The 25,381-nt window shown below is 48.2% G+C and overlaps 1 protein-coding gene across 3 annotated transcripts; it reads right to left on the bottom strand.

The window, feature by feature from the left end:
• Nucleotides 1–5,629: 5,629 nt before the first annotated feature.
• Nucleotides 5,630–24,846, bottom strand: efna1a (ephrin-A1a). Of its 3 annotated transcripts, none has more exons than XM_030347554.1 (5): nt 24,640–24,846; nt 8,666–8,961; nt 8,034–8,099; nt 7,767–7,880; nt 5,630–7,514 (listed from the first exon to the last, which is right to left on the bottom strand). In XM_030347554.1, exons 1-5 carry the CDS (start codon nt 24,732–24,734, stop codon nt 7,381–7,383), a joined length of 705 nt encoding a protein of 234 aa, XP_030203414.1. In that variant the 5' UTR covers nt 24,735–24,846; the 3' UTR covers nt 5,630–7,380. The 3 variants fall into 3 exon arrangements, with proteins under 3 accessions (XP_030203414.1, XP_030203413.1, XP_030203412.1); XM_030347553.1 differs by lacking the exon at nt 24,640–24,846 and adding an exon at nt 22,146–22,464 and having other exon boundaries at nt 5,630–7,511; XM_030347552.1 differs by lacking the exon at nt 24,640–24,846 and adding an exon at nt 22,146–22,463.
• Between the last annotated feature and the right edge of the window lie 535 nt (nt 24,847–25,381).

Raw genomic sequence — 25,381 nt, 5'->3', positions numbered from 1 at the left:
CATGCACCTCGTTCTTCCTACTCTACAGGTTTTTATTTTTAGACTTTCAGGCAAGGCGTATAACTCAGAACAATTTCTTGTTTCTTGGCAAGTACACTTCCTTGTGTCAGCCTTAGAGGCTGCTTATGCTCATTTTCAGGGATTCCCGCTGTGTGGAAACAAAGCCCAGGCTGGCCTATGGGATCATTATAGGGTTTCAAAAGCTCCCATAACTAAGGAACAAATGCAAAAGAGCTGGCAGCTCTCAGCTTGCTAGCACTGCCTGTTGTGCTAGTTTGGCCTCAGCCCCATATTGCTCTGCTACGTCAACCCATTTACACACACACACACACACACACACCTCTTCAAGCTGTTGCAAGAGCAAACTAGTTAAGAAAGTGCTTTATCAGTAACAAGCTTGGCACTTCCACCAAATGTTTGTTGGTAGGCAGTTGCACTCTGGCTCAGCTACGTGTAAAATGGGCAATTATGTTTCATTGAACACACTCATCAAATCTGATTTGGAAGATCCATCTGGTCATTTCAGTTAGCAGGCAGTATTATTGCAGCAAAGATATTAAACCGTAAATTTGGACAACCTATATTGTAACACCATCTATGGGCATTTTTCAGGAGTTGGTTATCTCAGCCGCCATATACATATATATATATTCCTGCACGTTATTTACCCAGAGGTGAAAGGTTCTGCTCTCCTTAGAAAAAAAGCCATGGAGCATCAGCTTTGCATTTAAATGGTCTAATGAAAGATTCAGTGCTCTTCAGTCCTAACATTGCAGCAGGGCACCCATTTGAATAGTCTCCGATACCTTCTGACTTTGCTGTGTGTTGCCAGGAAATGTGCTGACATTGAAAGTGTATCAGTTAGGTTTGATTGGGAATGTTTGCTGACATTGGTATTAAGGACATTCAAAGTAAATCTCATTCGGTGGGCCTAATATCTATTGAGTCCATTCAACAACTTTCTCAGGAAAACTAGCCAAATAATAGAATACCGTCTCCTTTGCAGAAAGACCTTGAATCTCTTCGAAAAAAACGTAGCCTGTAACATCCACACAGAACCTCAATACAAAACGTTATTTGCAGGCATGTCACTGTGTAGGAGTGAACATCAACGCTGACATGAAACAGCCGTCAGTGAAGAGTGGTCAGAATCATTCAGAAGTATCCACCGTCTTGACTTTGCAGCTGACCTTCAATTGAAAGTACGCTAGCCACGCATCTTTTCTCGGAAAACTCAAGACACACAGATCTAAGAAATCCAATCTCTGGTGCTAACTTAATGTTCCAATGTTTCTACGTTTAAAATCTTTGTATGCATGAATCATTCAGTGCATGGATGAATAACATAAATGTCTGAATTTATTAGGCCCTCTGTACGACATTGTCCGGTCCGACAAACGGTTGAAGAACAGTGCTTTTAAATAAAACATTTACCAAAGCCTATTCGTTCTTAGTCGGCCCGACTTTTGCAATGGAGGCAGATGTCAAGGAGAGAAGTTATGGAACAACAGAATATGGCTGCCTGACACACGAGGACAAACAAGACATAATGAGTCACAGAGAGGCAGAGAGCCAGAGACCAAGAAAGAGAGAGATTTAGGTTTGAGACACCCCATTGGAGGAGCAAACGTTCACATCGGAAAGGAACCAAGACTAAAATGATAGGTTATCATTTGTCTCCACAGAGAGGTTTTACCCACCCACATATTTCATTGCAAAACCTCACAGCTACAGAGATGGATAGGCAGGAGAAATCTTCTACCAAAAAGAATTTAAGATAAATGGAAGATATAGATCCGCAGAAGTCTGTCTACGAGTACATGAATTTACTCACAAGCAACATTATTTTAAAACTATTACAAATACTAAAAGGATACAATGCGATAGAAAGCCAGCAAAAAAAATTGGACCCTTCAAATGAATGTTGTTCTCTTTAGAGTTCATTCAGAACAAACTATTTTCGTGCCCTCTGGATCAACTCTTCCTGGTGTTGGACGAAGAAATCCAAGGATTGTGTAGCTTGCCATCAAGCTGTCATGCTGTTTTCCAGCAGCAGCACAGTCACACTCAAAAAACACCTTGTTCATGTCACGCTACTTTGACTACCTCAACAGGAACACAGAAGAAGAAGACATATTGTGAACTTATTGACTTCATGAGCCAATAATATGAAAAACAGGTTTTCACAAGTCATAACAACCTCAAGAAAACACATCTTGCATCTTACAATCTTGCAAAGCAAAAACAATTCTGTACAGCCAATAAAAGAATGTTGATACAAACATATCAGCAGAATCAACATAGAAATAGGAAAGGCTATACAATTATCGATTAATGCCTGTAATCCCATTGTGGGCCAAGTACACCAGATATGGGAAGTAGTTTATTCAGAGATGCACATCACAATCAAATGCAACAGTACTATTACCATTATGTTGAACTGGTTATATTGGATGACCAACCTAATATTTACCAATGAGCCAGGAAGAGAGTCGCTTGCTACTTTATTTATATATGTATGAATATACATGGGTAGTATCCTTTGCCTTCCACGAAAAAAATCCCTAACAGCACAAAATAGCTAAGACTATTTCTTGAATTTCCCTGAATGAGGCCGAGATCAAGGCAGCTAAAATAAAAAGACCAGATCTGAACAAACAAAACCGTTGGCAGCTATGAATAATCAAACAGAAGTATTAAACTGCTCCGCACAACAAATCAATTTATTCTCATTGCCGTTTTAACAGTAATAATGCTACCACATAATCATATTTTGTTGGAAAAATGTTTCTAGCATTGTTTTTATATTTTCATTTAAAATATTTGAAATTAAATACATACCTATTCAATAGCTTCTATAGTTCTTTCAGCATGTGCTGAGAGCGTTTTAGTGTTTGTTGTTGACAGATCTTGCAGGTGCATGTGATTGACTGTAATGACAGTTGGAGGGTGGGGCTGATACTGAGAGAGTTTCTGATTGGCTAGGTAATCAAATAAATAATATTTTAACCAAACAATAAAAAAAAAATACAAACTCCATGGGGCTGGCTGGACTTATCGTATTTTGTACCCCTAATGACTAGGAAACACAGTGACTTGCAGGAAAACAAGACAGATGACCCTAGAAAAGGAGTGAGACAGGACGGAAGGCGGGGGCAATACCTCAACCCTCGACCAAAGGGGGGATGGGAGGGGAGGGTAATCGCACCGCAATGTGCAGAGCCGGCTCCATATTCATATTAGTATTGTCAGTGACCAGGGTGCCTACCTTCTCATCAACCGTATGACCCCTGTTCACTGTGTGTGTGTGTGTGTGTGTGTGTGTGTGTGTGTGTGTGTGTGTGTGTGTGTGTGTGTGTGTGTGCATGTGCATGTGTGTGTGTGTGTGTGTGTGTGTGTGTGTGTGTGTGTGTGCATGTGTGTGTGTGTGTGTGTGTGTGTGTGTGTGTGTCTAACGCCAAACAAAATCCCTGCTGTCGCGGGACTGGAGCCACCATGAGAATGAGGGCACTTGCCAAACACTCAACACACTACAAATGACACACTACACGCTACACACAACACTCCACACACCACACACTACACGCTCCACACAACACTCCACACACCACACACTGCAAACGACACACACTGAACCCTACTCGCTACACACTGCAAACGACACACTACACACAAAACTCCACACACTGCAAACTACACCCAACACACTTAACGCAACATTCAACACATAACAAGCTACACACAACCCTCCACACAGTACAGAGTACACTATACAGTACACACAAAGTTCAAGACACAACACACAACAAATGACACACAACACTCTACACTGTAGACACACAATATACACAACCCATTAAACACTAAAGACTACACACTGCACAAAACACATAACACACAACAACACACTACACACAACACTCAGCTAAATTGATGTCCATGCAGCTTTGCTCTGAGCATGCCGTGCCTTTCTGCAGCCTATACAGACAGAGTGCACCGGATTAAGAAGTCACCCGTGGGTCAGCCCTATATTGTTCTCACCCGGCCTCGCAAACAGCTACTTATGGGACGCGGCCCTGCCCCCGTTTTGTTTTTACGGCAGGACGGAGGGCGATTAAAGCCACAAATAACTCTGTGATGATAACCTCTCGCCAGGCCTGTAGCGGATCATATCTGCTCCTCAGAGTGGCTCAACAGAGAGGTAGCTGGCAGGCACAGGCTAGCTAGGTCAGGACTCGGTGCCCCGTGGTTACTGAGATACAGGCAACTGCGTCCAATGACACACTGCGATAGGGCCAGCTGGCCGGGCCCATGAAGCCATCTCTACTCCCCCCCCCCCGCTTTCTGAAATCCACATTGCATCTCTCTTGCCAGGGCCGTTTCACCACACACTTGAGTTAGTTTAATCCTGATCTATTGGTGTGATTATGTATAATCACTGTGTTTGATTGGCCCTTTAGGAAAGGGGTTTGTCTTGGGGTGGATGGGTTGTTGAGTCTCTCTATATTTACAAATGGCCGTGTTTACTAGAGGTGTATGGAAGTGGTTCCTCATTAATATCGCTTTATCTTGGCTGATTGCTGTGTCGCGTTGGGAAACTGAGAGAGAACGATCCACACCATTACATCCAGGCTGAGTCACTCCAACTATTCATCCAAGAGATATAAAAAAACACAACCCATTAAATAGTAAACGTGTCTTTTCGTCAATGCCGGTAGTTAAACACACAGGCCCCTCTGGAGTGTGGTTCTCCATGCTGCTGTGTGTTTGCCATCGACATCCTCTCGGCAAAGCTTAAGACATTTACAACTGCTCCTAAGCTTTTGCACTCGCTCATCGATGATGCTGGTGTTTACTCCGAAAGCGAGAGAGTAAATAAAACAGACCGCCTCTATTCAATACGGACTACAAGCTGTTATTGAGCTGGGTTCTTTTAAGGGAGGGGGGGGCTTTAAGAGGGTCTGTCTGACTGCTGCAGGGGCCCCTAATTTATAGCCCCTCCTTTGAGGAACACAGGGGAACCTTGCAGCAGCAGTGGCCCCCTTTGTTGCCACAGCTGTTTTTACTGTCATGGCTGCAACGCTGGGGCTCTGCAGGGCAGGGCGAGTCTGGAGCAACAGAGAGACACTAACAATGGGGTCCGTGGTGACACTTCAGAGGGGCACAGAAGCATGGGAACCCATTGGAGGAAAGAGGGAAAATAAAGAGTTATGGTTTGGAGGCTCATCGCCATAAAAAACAGTGCCGTGATGGGATCACACCTGTGCATTTAATCCCCCTGCCAAGTTTCAAGGCAACTGTTTAATGATGAAAATAGACTTCCCTTTCTTCTTTCATACTGAGGAGGACAGGCTACTTCTTTCTTTGCCTGAATCGTGCCGCCGTCTTTGTGGCTCTCTTCAATTGACCCCACCGTCACTTCACTGTGCGAGCCATTATCTCTGTGCGATTGATGCGGTTTGAAGATGTTTCCAAGCCGAAGCTAAATGCGGATTCAAAAAGCGATTCATCTCGTGGAGCTGTGGTATGATTTTTTTCAACGGTTGCCACTTTAGTCTGAACCAGGAACTGAATTAGATGAACTAGGAAGTAATTTGACGACACCAAGCAATTAACAAGGGAGAAGTCGTTTTGGGTTTTCCAAAAAATATTTAATTTCACATGAAACTTTCACATTGAGCATATCAAACAGGTTCTTTTTTAATAGAATCTTCTCTATATACATATCATACACTTTTTCTTACTTTACACAATGTACAAAATATGGTAAAAAAAAAAAAAAACATGACTTCAATGGTCGTCTTACACTGTTGGTGTGGTGTGCCTCGTTGCACGGCCAGCACGTCTAGCGGAAATGCTCTTGGCCACTCTAGGTTTGATCCCGTGTCTCTTTTGTAATACACTGATTATAGGGGGCAGAGTTTAACCTCTTTGTGACCCAAACTTGCACCATCCAAATGTTAAAAAATTCCAACCAAATTTTGGGCAGCAACGTTATCTTTGGACTGGCGTGTTGTTCGTTCGCTGATGGACTTCATTTGTTAACAAAAAAACATCACCGTGGTGACATTGCTATTCTCGTTTTGTATCGTTTGCTTTCTGTGAATAACTGTTGGTCATTTTCTCTGTGATGGGGGGGATGCAACAAAAGGGAGAAGGCCAGCATCTCCTTCACGTAGCATCAGTGTTAGCTTTTGGCAGATTAACAGCTTGTTTTTCTAGGTCTGTAAAGCCCTGGCAATATCTCCCTCGTCTCCATTCTCACACTTTCACCAAAAATACAGTCTCCCTTTCACGCAAGCGACTAACCACACCAAAAAAGGGAAGAATAAGTTGTCCTCATTTCCCCACAGTAAACATTTTCTTTGTTCCAGCATACTGCGCGCACAGTAAAGCCTTTCAGCTGCAAAATGGCATAAATAAATTTCACAGAATGTACACTTAACATCGATAAGTTCCATGACTCTCTCCCCTCAAGTGTACTATGTCGCCGTGCATTGTGGGTGCGTTGGGTTGTCCGTACTGTGCAGTGTGGTGCTACAGTGTATAAGCACGTGGTCGAGTGTGCTCTGGAGTGGCAGTAATTGAAAAAGAAACAAATAAAAAGGAAGAACGAAACAGCCCCTGCTTTTGTCGATGCTACATATAAAAATGGAAATAGCCAGGTGCGACAACAATGCCACGCAAAACCGTTACGTTCACGATACAAAAGTACACAATACTCAAGGGTGGAATAGAGCACACAATGAAGCGATGGCTGATCTTTGGCCCGACAGTTTTCATTCGCTTTTATCTACATCGTACGAATACTTTTTTCTCCGTCCCACCATCCATGATTGTACTTCATCCAGTTAAGCTTCCTCTTCCAGTGAGTGTACGTCGTTTGTCCGAGCGGCGTACTAACGCTGTCTGTTTTGGTTTTCTAGGAAGAGGGCACGAAAAGGTTTTCAAGGTGGATAAAAAACACGGTCATCTTTTGAAAGATGAAATTAGGCCCAAATGCTTCCTCCCACTCTGATTCCTTTACATAGAGTTTTCCCCTTACACTTAAGTGCCCGTGAGTCAATCCATACCAAGTGTTAAACATCTCTCTCTCTCTCTCTCTCTCTCTCTCTCTCTCTTTCTTTCTTTCTTTCTTCTTTCTTTCTTTCTTTCTTTCTTTCTTTCTTTCTTTCTTTCTTTCTCTCTCTCTCTCTCTCCCTCTCTCTCTCTCTCTGTCCCACCCTCTCTCTTTTTATCCCTCCCTGTGGCCAGCACTGGGGAACCTCAGTGCTCCAAGGTCTTTCTTCTTTTGAGTCTGCGGTTTCATTCCCACGGACTGTCTTCATCGTAGTCCCCGAAAAAGTCTATCTGGGAATTATAGTTTGTCCACATTCCCTCTCAGTGCTGCAGCAGCAGCAGCAGTAACGACACCGGCCCCAGCAGCAACAGGGTGGAGCGGGTGGAGGAAGCGTCCCCGGAGATGGTGCGCTTGCTCTTCTGGACGTCTGGCAGGATCACCACGGGGTCGTCTGCTGAGGTGAACAAGAACAAACGTTAGACAGGTTGAAGGGGCGGCCTGCGATGGGAAATATCTATGGTAATGCATCAACACCCTCTTTCTGCACTCTTACAACGCTTGAATGAGGGAAAAACTCGAACTACTAACAGAACAGCGAACCAAACGAAAACGAGGACAGCCCTCGACATCTGACGACACACTCGGCTGAACCGGAATGGTTTAAAAGACGGGATGATGAGAGAGCGCCGCGGCTCGGCCAGCGTACCTGGAGGCAGTCTGTTGGACGGGTTGTGGACACCGCCTCCCGCCTCGGCTCCGGCTGTCCCCGCTGCCCCGGCGGTGCCACCGCCTCCCTTCGCCACCCGCGCCTCCTGAGAGCCTGGGACGCCAACAGAACCAACCGTTACTCAACCGCGCGGGGAGCAGCCCAGGGGCGAGGGTATGAGGAGGTGAGCTGACTGGGTGTGTGTGATTCCACTCCCCGCCACTAGGGGGGGGGGGGGAGAAAGAATGGGGGGGAGGTGAAACTTACCGTCGACAGCGATCACATCCACCCTAAGCCGGAGGCACTCCTGCCCGTGGTGGTGCAACGGTTTGGCTGTTGGGGAGAAAGAAGGAAAGAAGCCGGGCGTTAATTACAGGCCGACTAATGCACTTAGGCCCTCCTGGAGCCTTAATCCGAGAGAGTGTGTGCACCGTGCCACGCATAGACGCTCTGAGGCAGACAGCCACGAGCCAGAGCCTAGGGAGCCATCTGGGGAAACGGGGCGGGGAGTGTACCATTGGTGGCGTTTGGTCTAATTACAGCTATTGGTCAGGGACACAGCGCTGCTTGTTCTAGCACTAGCAGTTTAGTAGGAACACAAAGTGGTACGAAGCTAGCAGACCGGGCCGACACCCTGTTAGTAGCAACGGAAAGCTTTGAAAAAAACAAAAATTAACAAGGAAAAAATAAAAAGGGCTGGTCTTTATTTGCCTGCCAAAGGAGCATGCACTCATCGGTTAGCGAGACACGCAGAAGGAAACCAGAATCTCTGAGAAACCCAACGACGGGCTGAATGCAGCGCGACTCGCACGACTCTCGGGGGGGGAAAAGCAATCTCGCCTCTGGGACGGAGTGACGACCAGACAAAACAACAAACGTAGCAACGAGACACGACTCACAGATGTAATAGTAGCTCTCGCCCTGGCGGAACTCCTTGCCAAGGGTGAAGGGCGTGAACCGCTGGAACTTCTCCGAGAACTTCTCTGGGGCGTGGGGTGCAAACGGGTGGCTGCACTCCCAGCGCATCTGGTCGTAGGACTGGGGCTTGCAGGCGTCGTAGTCCTCCTTCTCCACCATGTAGAGGACGTAGCGCTCGGCGTCCTGCGACGCCACCTCGCCCAGCGGGTAGTGGGGACACACGATGTCTAGGTAGTCGTTGAGCTTCACCTTCACCGCGTAGTTGTTCCACACGAACCTGACGGGAGAGAGAGAGAGAGAGAGAGAGAGAGAGAGAGAGAGGGAAGGAGGGTTAGCCAAAATGTTGCTTTTTTTCGGATTAATTACCGGGATTCAGGCAAAATTGGGTGATTGCCTATCGACCAGGCGGCATATACCCGCGGCCATCTGGGGAAATCAAGAGTTGGAGACACATAAGAGACGGCCAGGGGCGGATCGACGGAGGGAAGGAGGAAGAGAGGAAGGGGTCGGGGGTGGGGTGGAAGGAGGGGCCCACTGCGTGTCGTGAATAGGATTTGGAGAATAAACAGAAACAAGGTGAGGTGAAGAACGAGGTACATGAGGGGTGGGGGACGTGCTCGTCTGAATACGGGCGAGCGGGGGTCTATTGAGTGAGTCGGCCGGGGCTGAGAGTTGACTCTGGGAGCTTATTGATCGCCGTGTCCCCGACCCACAGAGGCTGGCCGCTGTTTACGGAGAACCGTCGACACTCCGTTACGTCGGCCGAGACGGCAGATGAGTATCGACATCTGCCGGGCCCCAGAATCACCCTTGTGGATGCACGCACGCGCACACGCACACACAGTGTCACAGAAATGCATAATGACGAACACTCCCAGAAATACACACACATTGAGCTTACTTAAATTAGGGACCGGGATGTAAATAGCGAGGGCCAGTTGCATTTGTTTTTAACCCTTTCATTAAGAGCAGAGGGAAAGATGGACACACACACACACACACACACACACACACACACACACACACACACACACACACACACACACACACACACACACACACACACACACACACACACACACACACACACACACACACACGTTGACTGCCTGTAGGCCTTTCCCACCACACGCCCTCTCATTACAAATAGACGGAGGAGGGACGGAGTGCGAGAGAAGGGAGGCAGAGAGAGGGAGGACGGAGACAGTCTGGCTGTCTGCCCAGGCGTCCATCACTCCGTCCACTCCTCCTACCCAACTCCTCCCTGTTTTATGGAGGCCATTCCGAACGCTGCACAGTATCTTGTCTGTTTTGCCTCCATTTTGCCGCCCTCCATCTTGAAGCCTGCTCAAAATGCTTGGTCAAGATAACCAAAACCAAAAACTCCTATTGAGAGATGTTCAAACCAGGTACAAAGAGGCCCTCGATAAAGAGTGCTGCCGATCTTTAACTGGTGTAATGTAGACGTCAATCACGTCACTTAACTGTATATCACAGCCATTTGTTTAAATCTATCCGAGCGCCAACGTTTTTTGAGTGTGATGGCGATTACCTTCTCCACCTTTCAGCCCAGCGGTATTCTCACACAGATAAGTGTTCATCCCCGGGGGATTATCACCAAAAGGTAGCCATGTTTCACCTCCCCCCCCGGCCCCCGCCTCCCGCCCATGACAGAGAAAGTCCTTGGGGGTGAAGGGGAATGTGTGTGTGTGTGTGTGTGTGTGTGTGTGTGTGTGTGTGTGTGTGTGTGTGTGTGTGTGTGTGTGTGTGTGTGTTCATGGCTGTTTCTCTCTTCTCAGCGGTGGTCATCCATCACCAGCCTAGAGGGCTAGCAACACACACTTCCAAGTCATTCGATCTACTCTGTCACCGGCAAAGAGGGGGGGTCTCACACACACACACACACACACACACACACACACACACACACACACACACACACACACACACACACACACACACACACACACACACACACACACACACACACACACACACACACACACACACTATCTCGTGCTGTTCCACACCAGGGGGTTCCTGCAGTGTGGGTCCAGCTCACTGAACTTCTATATTTACACAACACTTGCATAGAATGTGTGGAGAATATAGGATTCTGTTGCTTTTGCAATGAATCCGAGCCGCGGTTCAGCTTCTCCCAGCGAGCCAGCGACTGGAGGCTGAGTGCAGGCGAGCCGGCAGAATAATGAGAGCGCTTTACCACGGCCAGATCTGCTACTGCTGTCACCAGCCCTGAAGCTGCTACTGAAACATCAGCCAATAAAAGCTTCACATTAAATCCACTCTCGCTTCCGAGGTTGGAGGCCACGTTTAAAACTACCCCCCCCCCCCCCCCCCCCGCCGTTGAAATACCCAGATCATTTATTTTATGATAACTCATAAAGAAACATGAGTCATCTAAATGCAAACCGGTGACATTGGGGAAGATTTCCTGTCCAAATAGAGCGCTTGTTTCCCGGTGACAAGGTCCATATGTGTGACTTAGGATCAAAGTACCCCCTCCTCCTCCACCACCTCCTCCTCCTCCTCCTCCTCCTCCTCCTTCTCTCATTAGCTGGTGTTGTTGTTTGTTGCCGGGGGACCCCTGGTACAAAGACAGACGGCATGGCTCCATAGTTTTGGGGCCCCGACTTTTGCTCCTTTTCAAACCCCCTCCCCCATTCACCGTGACCAACCACACACACACACACACACACACACACACACACACACACACACACACACACACACACACACACACACACACACACACACACACACACACACACACACACACACACACACACACACACCTCTGTTCCCCCTCCTTGCGCTCCAATGCACTCCCCCAATACTGATGACCAGATTAGCTGGCAGCAGCAGCCAGCGTTTACAAGGGCAGCGGCGGCCAGCCAGGGCCAACAAGAGCCGCTCTGTTCCCCAGCTCTTTTGTGGCTCTGCCCATCAAACTTCCAGCGCTAGCAGTTGATTATAAAAACCGACTCCAACATGCAGTGGGCTTATGGAACATCTAATGGCTGTTCAGCAAAGATCCAGGCGGCTCCGTGCTCATCAGTAGCCCGGTGTTCCTGCTTCATTCACCGGACAGCCGATCACGGCAGAGGGCAACCCCCCCGAACACCACCACCATTACCGTTCCATATCCATGGAACAATATCGGGCAAAACGCTCTTCATTGACCCGCGCCCCGACCAAGTCATCATCCGCTTGACAAACAGCGGAAAGTGCACGCAAACAAAACGTGCTCTTTAGCTAACACCCCCCCCTCCCCTCACTCCGCCCCGAGATTATAAACTCCTAAACTGCTCATGGTATGGCCCCAATGTGTTCATCAAAAGAGAGCTTTGGAGGGCTGCAATTAAAACACAAAAAGGGGCATTAAAGTCACCCAGGGGGGGGGGGCTAATTATGCTGCTCAGACCCGGGGCCCAGCCCCTTCTGGGGCTAAGCGATGGGGTGATGGGGTGATGGGTGGGAGGGGAGTGAGGGGGGGGGGGGGGGTCAGAGGGCGGGAGCTGGGAATGGCTTTTGAAGTTTCTTCCCCCCCCCCTCCGCGTCGAAGTGTTGTTCAATCTGTGCGACAGTTGCCTTAAAAAAAGCCCTCTGTTTTCATACAGTGGCTCTATTCACGATTCACCATCCGAGTGGTTGTATACTCATTGCCGGAGAGGGGGGAGAGTGTGTGTGTGAGGGGGGGGAATATTGGCTAGCCTCACATTATTAAAGCTAAATACCTTTTTATTATCTTGATGACTCTTTTGTTTAGCCTTCTCCAACCGCGTGGCGTCGAGCCGCATCATCAATTTAATTAGCTGATTAGAAGCAGACGTGTACACTTCACAAAGGCGAGACGGCCTGGGCGTGAAACGGTTCGGCTGACTAAGTTAGGCGTTCGCACCTCTCATTAACTCTGGAAAAGCCTCTCTGGTTATCTTTGCTAGGCGTCAACCCAGGCGCCCACCTTTTAGTTTTTATCTCGCTCTCTGAAAGGGAACTTATTCCCAGTATATTCCAGATCTTTCCAGGGGTGTTTGTGCCCCGGTGTAAGGAGCGAATCTGGGGCTGGAGCTCCAGATTCCCTTCATGGTAAAATAACTCAACTGAACTTTTTTTATTTTAACCATGAATCATTTTGTCTGTGCAACAATTTTTCCAGAACAGAGTTATGCAGAGTTATGCTGCGATTTGAACATACCGTATCACTTGCTTTACGTAAATGATCTGAAACTGAGAAAACAAACTAAACACTACAAACAGCAGCTACAGGCAGCCAATGAAAGACAATTTGAATCAATTCACTGGTTTCTCTGAATTATTTTGATAAGCAACGATTCAAAAAACAGCTAACTCGCCTGATGGTCTCCCGATGGAGACTCTTCTGATGTTGAGCAGAAATAACTAATGGGGCGGGCTCTGCATTCTCTGCTTTAGGGCTGATTTGCTAAACTATGGCAGATATCAAGCACAGACTGTGTGTCTGTGTGTCTCCCTTAAGTTCACAAAGAACATATGCACATAGTTATGCTTTAGCATATGTGCGTGTGGTTATGTGGTGCGATGAATCTGGGCAGTGTTTCTTGGCCGATGAGGAAGATAATGAATTGTGATAATGAATGAGAGGGGTAGCGGACCTGTGGAGGAATGTCAACTCTTGAACACGCAAACAGATGCACCTAGGAGTAGTAGGGAAAAGGGTAAGAGTGTGTGTGTGTGTGTGTGTGTGTGTGTGTGTGTGTGTGTGTGTGTGTGTGTGTGTGTGTGTGTGTGTGTGTGTGTGTGTGTGTTCCTAGACGCTCTTCTTCCTGCTCCTCCTCGTCTGAAAGTGAATTCCTGATTTATTGACGACCTTCTGAGGCCAGCAGCCTAATCTCTCTTCTTTAATCTCTGTAGCCAACGTTTTGCTTTCGTCTCTTACTTCCCCCCAAACACACACACACACACACACACACACACACACACACACACACACACACACACACACACACACACACACACACACACACACACACACACACACACACACACACACACACACACACACACACACACACACGAGGAATGCTGTGAACCTGTAGGGCGAGCGAAAAGATGGCCGCCGCCCTAGATCAAAAATACAACAACAGGCTTGGACGGTTGCCGAGTCAGCAACGAATGCGCTGTGTCCGTCTCACATGACAGACACCGGTCAGTAAGCGGTCGAAGGCTGTGCTCTCGTGTGCCTTTGAGATCGAACACAAATCCATCCGTGTGGCAGCAGAATCGACCGGAAAAAATCTATAGCGATCCCAGCTTGAGACAAATTATACAAGACGGACTACACAAACTGTACTGATCCTGTAGACCGGCCGGAGACACCATACTCATCTCTACGCTCTCCAGGAATTAAAATAGACAAACTGTAACGCCAACCCCCAGATGTGTTAATATATTCCCATCTTATTAATTTGTATGTTAAATGCGTATTAATATGATTATAAAGTGGCCTGTGAGGAGCCGGGTGGAGGCCTGGGCCTTTGGGCATGGCTGAGTGAACTGGAATGCCGGGGGCCAGCTAATCGGCCGCTCCGAGTCTGGATTACTGTGTGGAGCAGAGGCTCAGCCCTGGTCCATTCATCAGCACCAGACCCTGGCTAATACAGGGAGCTTAGAGACCAGGCCGAGGCCTAGGGACAACGAGCTGGGGGGAGAGAGAGAGAGAGAGAGAGAGCGAGGGAGCGAGAGAGACCTCTCTCCTGCACCTATTGTTCCAGAGGTGGAGGTGGGGTGTTTACTCTCTCTTAACTAGGCCCTGGACTTTAGGAGCCCAACGAGAGCCCTGTGTTGACTGTATGAAGGGTGCCTGGACTTCTATCCGCGTGTGTGTTCCTGTGTGTGATAGGATACAGGAGCACGGGGGGGGGGGGGGGGTTGGGTAAGGTGAAAGGCATAAACCGAGCGTTGAAAGACCTTGGAGATGACGGAGGCATCGCAGCCTTATCGGTGAACACGAGAGGCAGAGTCGAGAAAACAACCACCGTGTCTAAAACGGGAAGTCCGGGCCGCGGTTTATCCCTAGCGGCGTAATGAGTCGGGTTAACCTGTTCTGGTTAGTGTCCCGTCAGCTGCATCCTCCACTATGCCTTCCCCCTCGGCCCGGTCCTAAATACATCAGCGCGAGGCCCACGCCTCCCCTTCTCCGCTCATCCTTCATCACTCAATAAGCCTGCTCGCCCACCGCCCCCTCAACCACCCCGTAGCCCTGCTCCTCCAATCAAAACCCGTCCTGCCGGTATGCCAAATATGTGGGTTTCCTAACCCACTGTTTGAGAAGAGAAAAAAAGAAAAAAGGGAAAGGCCAGAACAATAGCGGCTTGGCTAGGTTGGGGGGGGCTGTTGCCATAGAAACAAATATGGTCTCAACTCTTTCAGCTCTCTCCCTGGAAACATTATATTCAAGCGGTTCATCGGGGGCTCCCATGCGAATTATGCCATCCATCTCCTCTCGTCTCCGCAGGCCTGTCGCTCCCCGCCATTGTGCGGCGGTGCTCGGCGATCGGTCACCCTGGAGGACGTCCCCGGACCGGCCCCCGGGGACGCGGCGCTGGGATCGCGACGCAGGCACCCACCCGCCATTAAATATAATTGGATAATTGCATTAAAGTCACGGATGGCAGTCCGGTGAATACATGCGCTCTCCGCAGGAGATTTGATGTGCACCCCCCTCCTCCACCACCACCACCACCACCACCACAACCACAACCCTAACCCCCCCCCCCCTCCCCCTCCCCCGGACCCCAAGGAGACATTCGCAGCCCATCAGACCTAAAGAAACCGAAAGGTCACCACAGACATCACATTTCTCACGGGGCAAATGACCGCGCAGGGGAAATCGATTTGGGCTAGATTGATTTTTCACAAGATAAACTTTCATTTGCTTTCACAGCGCAGCTGCGCTCGCTCACCCCGTCCAGGCCGGGGCGAGCGACCCGCCGCTCCCTCCGGGGAACGTGCCGGAGCCCACCGTATCACGTATAGATTAGAGCTCTTGCTTACAGATACACAAACTGCCGCGATGGCTTCATTTCATTAGCCCTGTGGGGCTGGCGTAGGCATCGGAGGAATAAAACGAATGGGTGTCCCCTGAGAGATGCACCGTCCTTGCAGTGGAAGGAAACTTTACCAACTCATTCGAGCCAGTCGTTCAACTAACAGGAACAAACAGGAGAAGCCGGGAAAACACAGACTGCACAATGAGGTTTATTTGCACAGCACAACAAACACCTTGTCTCATTTTCAGAGGCAATATTTGACCCCGACAGGCCAATTGTCTCTTGTTTTCAAAAACACACACACACACACACAATTAGAATGCATCTGTCAGGATAAGACATTCTCACAGACTTGACAAACAAGTGTAGAGAGAAGGAGGAAGACACACACACACACACACACACACACACACACACACACACACACACACACACACACACACACACACACACACACACACACACACACACACACACACACACACACACACACACACACACACACACACTCTCTGGACTACCCTTTTGTGATTTGGTTCTTTTTGGTGTGCGTTTGAACAGTTTGGTTGAGGACATGGCAGACACTGTTGGACAGCGCGCCCGTGGGAGGAGGAGCGGCCGGCCCGCAAAGGAGGAGGAAGTCTGGTGTTCGTGGATAAGAAAGACACACACACACACACACACAGCTGATAAGGCTGAAAGCCATCCCAAAAATCTGTGAGTAAGAGGAGGAGGGAGCCAGAGAGATAGGATGAGAGAAAGAGAGCGAGATATTTTAAGATTGAGAAGTCAAGGTGTTAAGAGAGGTAGGAGGGGGGAGGGGTGTTACCATCAATCACAGTGCTACTAATCACGATCCATCATTATTAAAGGGTTTTAGCGTGGGCAGCGGAGAGGTGAAACCTATAAATCCCTATGTCCCCGTGCGCCAGCAGCACCGTCCTGGAGAATTCAATCAACTGCCGAGGTGCAGCCACGCAGCCCGGACTTTACGGATCGCGTGCTCCGATGTGTGAGAACCATATTGTTCATTGTGCAGACAGGATACGCCAAAGTTTTTCCCGGGAAAAGGCCATAACCAGGAAGTTCAGAGAGTCGGCTGCTTTCAGGATATGAGAAGGAAATGGTAGAAGCAGTGCACGCACGCACGCACGCATGCACGCACGCACGCACGCACGCACGCACGCACTAGGGAGAGGCAGAAAACCCTTGCCCTGATTTACTATCTCACACGGTCAATAAGGCGAGGCCTTCCAGTGGTAACAACAAGGCCTTTAAAACGGTCACCGGTACAATAATCACACACACTAAAACCATCTACTCCTGAACCGCCACAGAGCTGTTTCTTGTTCCCAACACCAATATGGCTGCCGCGTTCAGAAACAGCTACAGGGGGGGGGGGGACGTAAACGTCTGAACAACAAGAGCGATCTCTGTAGCAACATAAGCAGCGATTAACGTTGGTCTGCTCCTCAATCTCTGCTGTGTCGGGGTTTTGCTCTGTCTCCCTCTCCCTCTCCCCTTCAGATTTAGTTCCCCAGACAGATTAGCAGGCCAGATTAAAAGGGCCCGGACTGGGGAGAGAGTGAGTGAACACAAAGATAAAGAAGAGGAGGCAGAAAGACCAAGAGACACAAACTCCGGAAATTGCACAAGAGGAAGCCGATGTGGTGTAGAAGAGTACAAGGAATAAGAGAGCGAAGGGATTGGATTAGGGAGAGAAACAAGTTATTTGTTTGTTGTTTTACGTGGAAAACATTAAGCTTTCATTTCGGCCAGCCTGAAACAAACAGGAACACTCTTATCTATTGGCTCAGCCTCAAATCACAAGCCCAGATGCGAATGGCCAGTGTTATCTTCCTTGCCACACACACACACACACACACACACACACACACACACACACACACACACACACACACACACACACACACACACACACACACACACACACACACACACACACACACACCTTTGTCATTCCTGTCCTTTCACGGCTCTAGAGTGCCCATACAGGCTCTCCCGCCTCCGTCACTCCAGCGGGACATTGAGGAGGGCAGGCCAAGAGCCTTTCTGCCAACCGCCGCGCTCCGGCCTGGCCTATTCTCTCGTGGTGAACAGAGCCGAACATGGTGGCGGCGGCGGCTGCGGGGGCCTGGAGTGGCTCTAGAGCACGCCAGAGAGCCGGGGGCAGAGAAGGAGTTTGAAAAGGCGGCGAGAGGGAGAAAAAAATAAAACTAAAACTAAAATGAGCGGGGGCAGGGAGTGTGAAAATGAGAGGAGGAAATAAAGGGCAAAGTGCTGGCTGACACAATGTTATGGGTGCCAAGAACGGTAATGAAGGGAAAGTAAGTCCACACCTCTTAGCATGTTTCTCCTTCTCTTTCATTCCTTCTCCCTCTCCCTCCCTCCCTCCCTCCCTCCCTCTCCCCTTCCCTCTTGCTCCCACGCCATTCCTGGGAAACGCCACCGGTTGAAGGTGAGGATATAAAAGACGGGAGAAGAGGGGCCGCTTGTAAAGTTGAGATGAAAGCAGATGATTGGGCGACAAGGAGGGCGGGTGGGAGGCAGGGGGGGGGGGGGGGCAGGAGGGGGGGGGGAAGGATAAGAACCGTATCCCAAAGGCAGAGCCTGGGACAGTGGGTGAATGCGGGCGGGCGCGTTTGACGGACCGGGCTTTCAGGGACCACCGGAGTGACAGAATGACTGACAGACTGATAGAGGTTGGGCCACTTCATCACATAATGAACTCTGACCCCGCCTCCCCCCCTCCCCCCATTGGTCACACCCACCAACATTGGCTTTCTGTGGCACACCATGAACAGTATTCTCCAATTTGTATAGGAAGCGGCACAAAGACGGCCAAGTGGAGTAGATAAATGCCAGTCCTGGGAGTCCCCTGGGAATGCAGTGGGGAGATACTGCTTCCACACTCCCAAAAGGAAACAAAAAATCTAATCTAACAACCGTTGTGTAAAATACTCCAAAGTCCTGGGGTTTTAATCAGACTGGGCATCTGTGTGTGTGCGGGGGTGAGGGGGTGAGGGGGGGGGGGGGGGGGTATGGATGACAAACAAAATAAATAAAAGAACCTGAATGAAATGTGATGCTTTCATCTACAGGTGAAACGACTACAAAAACGAAGATAGAGATAATACATAAATGCGGCTGTTTTGACATGTGGCTATCTGAGAGAGTTAGTCACAAAAGAGTTAACAGATGCACGGCCGCAAGATCTGCCTGAAGAGAGGGACGCTGGCCAACAGCGAAAGGAGGAGTGCCAGTGGAGCAAAGGACAGACAGGTACAGCGCACGCACACACACACACACTTAGCTGAGAGAGGCAGAACTGACAGAGACAGAGGGAGTGGTACAGAGCCGAGAAAGACAGAGACACAGAGGAACAGAGAGAGAGAGAGAGAGAGAGAGAGAGAGAGAGAGAGAGAGAGAGAGAGAGAGAGAGAGAGAGAGAGAGAGAGAGAGAGAGAGAGAGAGAGAGAGAGAGAGAGAGAGAGAGAGAGAGAGAGAGAGAGAGCGCAAGACAGGGAGAGATGGGGTGGATTATTACAACACATAAGGAGTGTGGAGGCAGCGTCAAACACTCTAGGGACTGCATCCACGTCAATCAACATTACAATCAGAGCGTATGTGTGCGTCTCCGATTTTTGGAGGACTGTGGGTGTATGCGGGCACACGTGTGCGACACCTCATCGTTAATCAGTCAGTGTGTGCGTGTGTGTGTGTGGGACTCACAAACGCACACACATTAACCCAAGCCTTGGTCCTCTCCACACACACACACACACACACACACACACACACACACACACACACACACACACACACACACACACACACACACACACACACACACACACACACACACACACACACACACACACACACACACAGCCTGCTGTCTACACAGACACTCCCTTCTCAGCGACGCGTACACACAGACACAGGCATGCAGGAACACGAGCGCGCTGGGCATTCTGGGGAGGGAAGTTCAATAGAAAATAGTAAGCAGTACGAGATAATACTGATAGTACGCTGAAACATAATCGCTCCCATACACTCCTTTCTTTACTACTTTTTGTTTTTCATTTCCAAGACTTACACAAACTGGTGTTTTGAGGAAGGTTTTGCAAACCATGTGTGTGCGTACACAACACACGTGCACTTGCGTATGTTAGAACAGAGTGGTAGACAGCTATTACCTTCGGAGCCAGCGGGCCCCTTAAGGCGTGAACAGGCAAACAGATGCACCTAGGAGTAGTAGGGAAAAGGGTTAGCGCATGCGCGTGCGTGTGTGTGTGTGTGTGTGTGTGTGTGTGTGTGTGTGTGTGTGTGTGTGTGTGTGTGTGTGTGTGTGTGTGTGTGTGTGTCATAAGCTCACGTTGAATGATCAATCTAAAAACCAATGAAATTAACAAGGGCTTTCTATTCAATTTCCATTGATTAATTGCCATGGTCCGCATGACTCTGTACACAAAAGCCAATCTAAGAGAGCGAATGTGGCTCGAAACTTCGAAAGGCAACACAGGCGCACAAAAACAAACAAAAACAGACCATATCTAGAACGGATGATCGTGAACTATCACAATTCAGAAAACAATGTCCGCCCCCACCACATTGCATTCATTCCTGCTAAAGCTGGATTACGGCTCAAAGAAGAGATTTCAGCCTGATTTCTAGGAAAAAATGGCGGGGAAGGCAGGAGGGGGAAGGATAACAGGGATATTTACAAGAACGCGCGTCGTTCCGCTGTGAGGTCAAAAAGGAGAATCGAAACACACCTACATCTGGCCCAAGGGCTTGGTTCTGATTTCCAGGAGAAGAGATGACGAGATGAAGAGATGGGAAAGATGTGGAGATGATGACACACACACACACACACACACACACAGGGGTTTCAGAGGAAACCATGAGTATGGGGCTGATGGAGACGGTGTCAGACTGTGGGGGAGGGGGGGGTGCTGTGTTGTGATTTGAGTGCGAGTCTGTTCTTGGTACAGTGTATGTGTCGGTGGGTTTTGCATGTTTCAAATGCGTTACTTTGCGTTTTTGTGCGAGGGTTTTCATACACATGCATTGGTTTGCCGATGGACTTAAACTCATATGTGTGTGTGTGTGTGTGTGTGTGTGTGTGTGTGTGTGTGTGTGTGTGTGTGTGTGTGTGTGTGTGTGTGTGTGTGTCTCTTCCCGCTGACAGAACGGCCAGACATTCCCCCCTCTCCCCCCATGACTCTAATTGACCCTCGCTCATTACGGGCACCATCACCCCCACCCCTACACAACTATTTTAGCTCCAGTTTCTCCACCCGGAGCGATCCATCTCCCCCCAGTGCGACCTGCTGGCCGGGCTTCAGGTTTCCCCATCCGTCTCAGTCCTACAACATTATTACTTGTCTCTCCCCATTGGAAATATGAGCAGCCTTAGGTCTCCCTGACAGATATGTCATCTCCAGAGGATTGCTCTTGATTTAAGAGATAAAGTCAACTCCCCCACCACACACAAAGGGTAGGGACCTCTGTCAGAAGGTGTGTGTGTGTGTGTGTGTGTGTGTGTGTGTGTGTGTGTGTGTGTGTGTGTGTGTGTGTGTGTGTGTGTGTGTGTGTGTGTGTGTGTAATAGGTATTTCAACACAGATATATGATGTGTCACACAACACTTTACAATGGTCAGTAGAATACCACGTTGACAGTGTGTGGAACACAGGACTGCATTCAATACCATTCATTGGTCCGAATTCCACCCGGACAATTTTTGTATTTTTGGGGGGCAATTATCATCTGGTGGGAACAATGGTGCGAACTAAAGAACACGTCAGCGGCTCATTTTAAATGCAACACAGATTCCATCTGACAAATCTCGGCAATACATTTGATAGCCAGCCCTACACTATAAAAAAAGTACCCTATTGATCATTTGATTAATACAATATATCAAGCCAGGAGTGAAAAGAGATGGTGATCACAAAAAATACACTAGATACAACGGGATGAAACCAATTCCGGCACACAAGTTGGTTTACATATTGCGAAGTCGATTAAATACGAGGAAGTTACGCAATACATTACAGGTAATCCACATAAAAGCAGGCCCATAAAGTTAAAGATTCCGCCAGGGAGCTAGGGAGGGAGGAGGTGCGGGAAGTCCACACTATGCAGTGGCATTATCATGACAACACTCAGTAACAGCATTCGTCGTTGAATATTCATGATTTCAGACCCTTGCAATTCAAATGAATATAGATAGAGTTCGCTTGTATAGACAATAGCCTAACACTCATGTCCTAAGCGCTATTTAAAGTCCTCACAATTTTAGTTTAGGATTACATTAACAGGTGCTTGCGTGCAACGACAACTGAATTAAGTACTCATGCAAACACATTTTAAGATTTGCTTACTTGGGGTTCGTACTATTCCAGTAGACGCTGTGCCGCTCCGATGAGACCAGCCAGGCGCAGACACTCGCAGCCAGGCAAAGAATCCAAACCAGGTCCATCGTGGAGAGGAATGGATGCGTGCAAAATCAAATCAAATATATTGCGCAGCGAAACCGATTTTTTAAGTGAATTCCGTCCTTGTACAAAAATATTTGTTATTGTAAAAAAGATAGGCTGTGCGCAAAACAAGTCAGTTTAGTAAACAACTTGCACAGACTAAGTTATGTCAACTGAGTTACATACAGCTCGAGAAATCCGTAGTGAATGAAAGCGGTGACCTGCGTGGTGGCCGGTTTTGTAAAAACGCCTACAATCATCCGTCACGCCCCCTTGAGCACAGCAAGCCAATCAGATGGCTGTCCGCTTACTAAAGTCAACACTCCCTTGAGGAAGCGTATTGATTATATTTACACGTCTAAATAGGCCTAGCACGGAATGTTTGTAATACTAATCCCAAACAAGACCGCAGCTGCATAATGGTGAAAATAGTACAAAAGTAAAAAAGAATTTGCATCCATTTCAGTTCATTTACTTAACCCACGTACAGTACACAGTGTTGTTTCGATGTTTCTGTTTTGGTAAAGCAATATACATAGAAATAACACACCTTATTGTTTGTGAAGCTGAAAATACGTGAGGTACACTAATAAACTCAATGTGTTGATGTTTTTCTAACTCGTCAAAATTGTAAATTCCTACTGCTTTTATTTTAGTTGCTTTGTGTTATATCTCAGCGTATTTCTTAACCTGTGTTTATTGGCTTGTTTAGGCTTGCACAGTATGACCTGTTTTTTATGTCTGAATGGAATTAAAAAAGTCAAAACCCAATTAGATTTGATGAATAGATCACAATGACAACACATCCTAAAGTGTGTGTTTGTTTGTGTTTGGTGTGTGTGTGTGTGTGTGTGTGGTTGTGGTGTGTCTGGGGGGAGGGTTATAAATGTCATATTCTTTCAGCATAAAGCCTGCTTATGCATTTCATCATCATGCATTATAATCCAGACCCCAGGGCTTTCAGTCACTCTAGCGTTCAACATAACCGCTAAACGTTGGTCTTTTTTTAAGGTTGTTTCCAGTTCACTTGACATTCGTTCTTTTTAGCACGACTGCTCCGACTGGCTTTAAAGACACTAGTCCACAATAAACAATCGTCCACAACAACAACAACAGCAACAACAACAACAACACCAACATAACACAGGGCTGAACCTGCTCCATGGGCAGCACAGGTATTTTAAGAAGGGAGGTGGCCTAGTTTCGAGGCCTGGACGGGCTCCAGTTCACGGAGGTGACCGGATATATAGCACACACACACACTCTGGAGGGGGCTGGTCCATAATTAACAATGCCAAGAGCAGTGGCCGTGGGAGGGTGGGGAGAAGGTCAATGAGGATAATCCCCCATGGTGGGACTCCGGAGGTATCCTCGCAAATCAGACTTTAGTTGAATTTCTGTCGTCTGACGGCAGACGAGCAGGAATCTGGGTGAAACAGGCGCTTCACCTACTTTCTCTTTTAATTAGTTTCGACCAATCGTGTTGCTGCAGGGGGGGGGGGGGGGGGGGGGGATTTGTAAGCGCGTGATTGGCGTACACAAACTCGGCCAGCAGTACTAAGCTGTACAGTCTGCACGCAAGTGTCTGTAGAGGTTTTACATCAACACCATGTAGACTGGCCACTGTAATAATACACACATTAAAACCCCTTTCTGAAACTTCACCCCCTGACGCAAATCAACCTTCTTCGGTTGAATAGCTCCGTAACGAAACAGGGAACAAGGCGCAGCTCCAACCCTCGTGTTCCGGCTTTCCGGTCAGGGCTCTGTGTCTATGGCGTATCCCCCCCACCCCCCCCCCCCCCCCCCCCAGTAGTTCTGCTACAACACAGGGGGACCCCTGGAACCGAGATTGACCTCAGAGGTAACTCTTCATCCCATTAGCCCTTTGAGAGGAGGGTTGGTGTGGGGTTGGAGGGTGGAGGTGGAAGTGGTGAGCAAATCAGTGGAGCTGTAGTGTTAAATAATTGTGCTGGGGAGGGGGGGAGTTATCAATGCTTTTGTATCCCTACACCCTAGCCCTAATGAGGTATGAGGTGTTGGAATGGGCTGTGATCTCGTCAAGGCAGGACGGTAATGTTCACACCAGCACACAGAGGTATTTTGACGGCATGGTCATAGACTTTGTTCTGGTTTGCTAATGGGCACTGTCATCCCGCTATCTTAAGGCATTTGGGCTTACACTGTTCTAGGGTCCTGAATACGCATCTTACGAAACATCTGGGGCGGTTGAAATGACTCAGGTTGGAACTATCCAACCCGTGCTCGACTCTTACTGAAGCCATCTGGGAATAGTTATCTCTAATCTCCCAACGAAAACACACATACTGATCATTGTCTGTTTTTCGAGTTCAAACGAACAAATCATGATTAGAACAAAAAAATAACACTGACATACCCCGAGAGTCCGAAACTAATTCCTATTTCACATCCACGAAAAAACGGTTGGAGATCGGTTGAACGGTGTGCTGATCTCAATTTCCAGCTGACCATTTCATTTCAAACGGGGGATTATGTACTCATAAACAGCAGTCCTCCGATCCATTTCAGTTCACTTGCCAATAGCCACGGGGACAACCAAGAGAGCTGGACGGCCCACGATGAACGTAAGCTACATTAAAGAATGGGAAAGAGCTTGCCCAGTAGAAGAGTTGATTTATGAAATATTACTAACTGGTGAATGAGTAGCCCTAACGTTTCCATTCTCCAAACAGGATATGAGTAACCTGAAGGTTGACTGGAATACGACAGGACCTCTGTTGTCCATTTACTAGCATGCTGGATCACACACCCAGCCACCCACCAACACACACACAGACACACACACAGACACACACACACACTAATTTTGTAGCCATACACACACACACACACACACACACACACATTCTGTATACACCTACACACACAAACGCACGCACATACACACACACACACACACACACATAGACACACACATTATTTAGCCTCACACACACACATACGATAACAATAGGGCACTTTGTTGGTATTTCCAGATGAAACGATGGGGAAACCATGTTTATATGGTTAACTAGCCTTTTAGATGACGTCATACAAAAATTGAAAGTGCATGTTCCCCTCTATTCAGAACTTATCAAAAAGGAATCAACTCTTGGCAA

Source organism: Gadus morhua, chromosome 22, assembly GCF_902167405.1.
Source record: "Gadus morhua chromosome 22, gadMor3.0, whole genome shotgun sequence".
Taxonomy (NCBI): domain Eukaryota; kingdom Metazoa; phylum Chordata; class Actinopteri; order Gadiformes; family Gadidae; genus Gadus; species Gadus morhua.
This window is presented reverse-complemented; position numbering and strand designations above follow the sequence as displayed.

Bases quoted from the DNA above. Each gene is read 5' to 3' on its own strand.
- efna1a (XM_030347552.1), bottom strand. From the start codon at position 22,243: ATGGACCTGGTTTGGATTCTTTGCCTGGCTGCGAGTGTCTGCGCCTGG. The intron at 8,962-22,145 runs GTAAGCAAATCT...CTCTCCCGTCAG, and splicing joins TGGAATAGTACGAACCCCAA to GTTCGTGTGGAACAACTACG. The intron at 7,515-7,766 runs GTACGCTGGCCG...TGTTCACCTCAG, and splicing joins GTCCAACAGACTGCCTCCAG to CAGACGACCCCGTGGTGATC.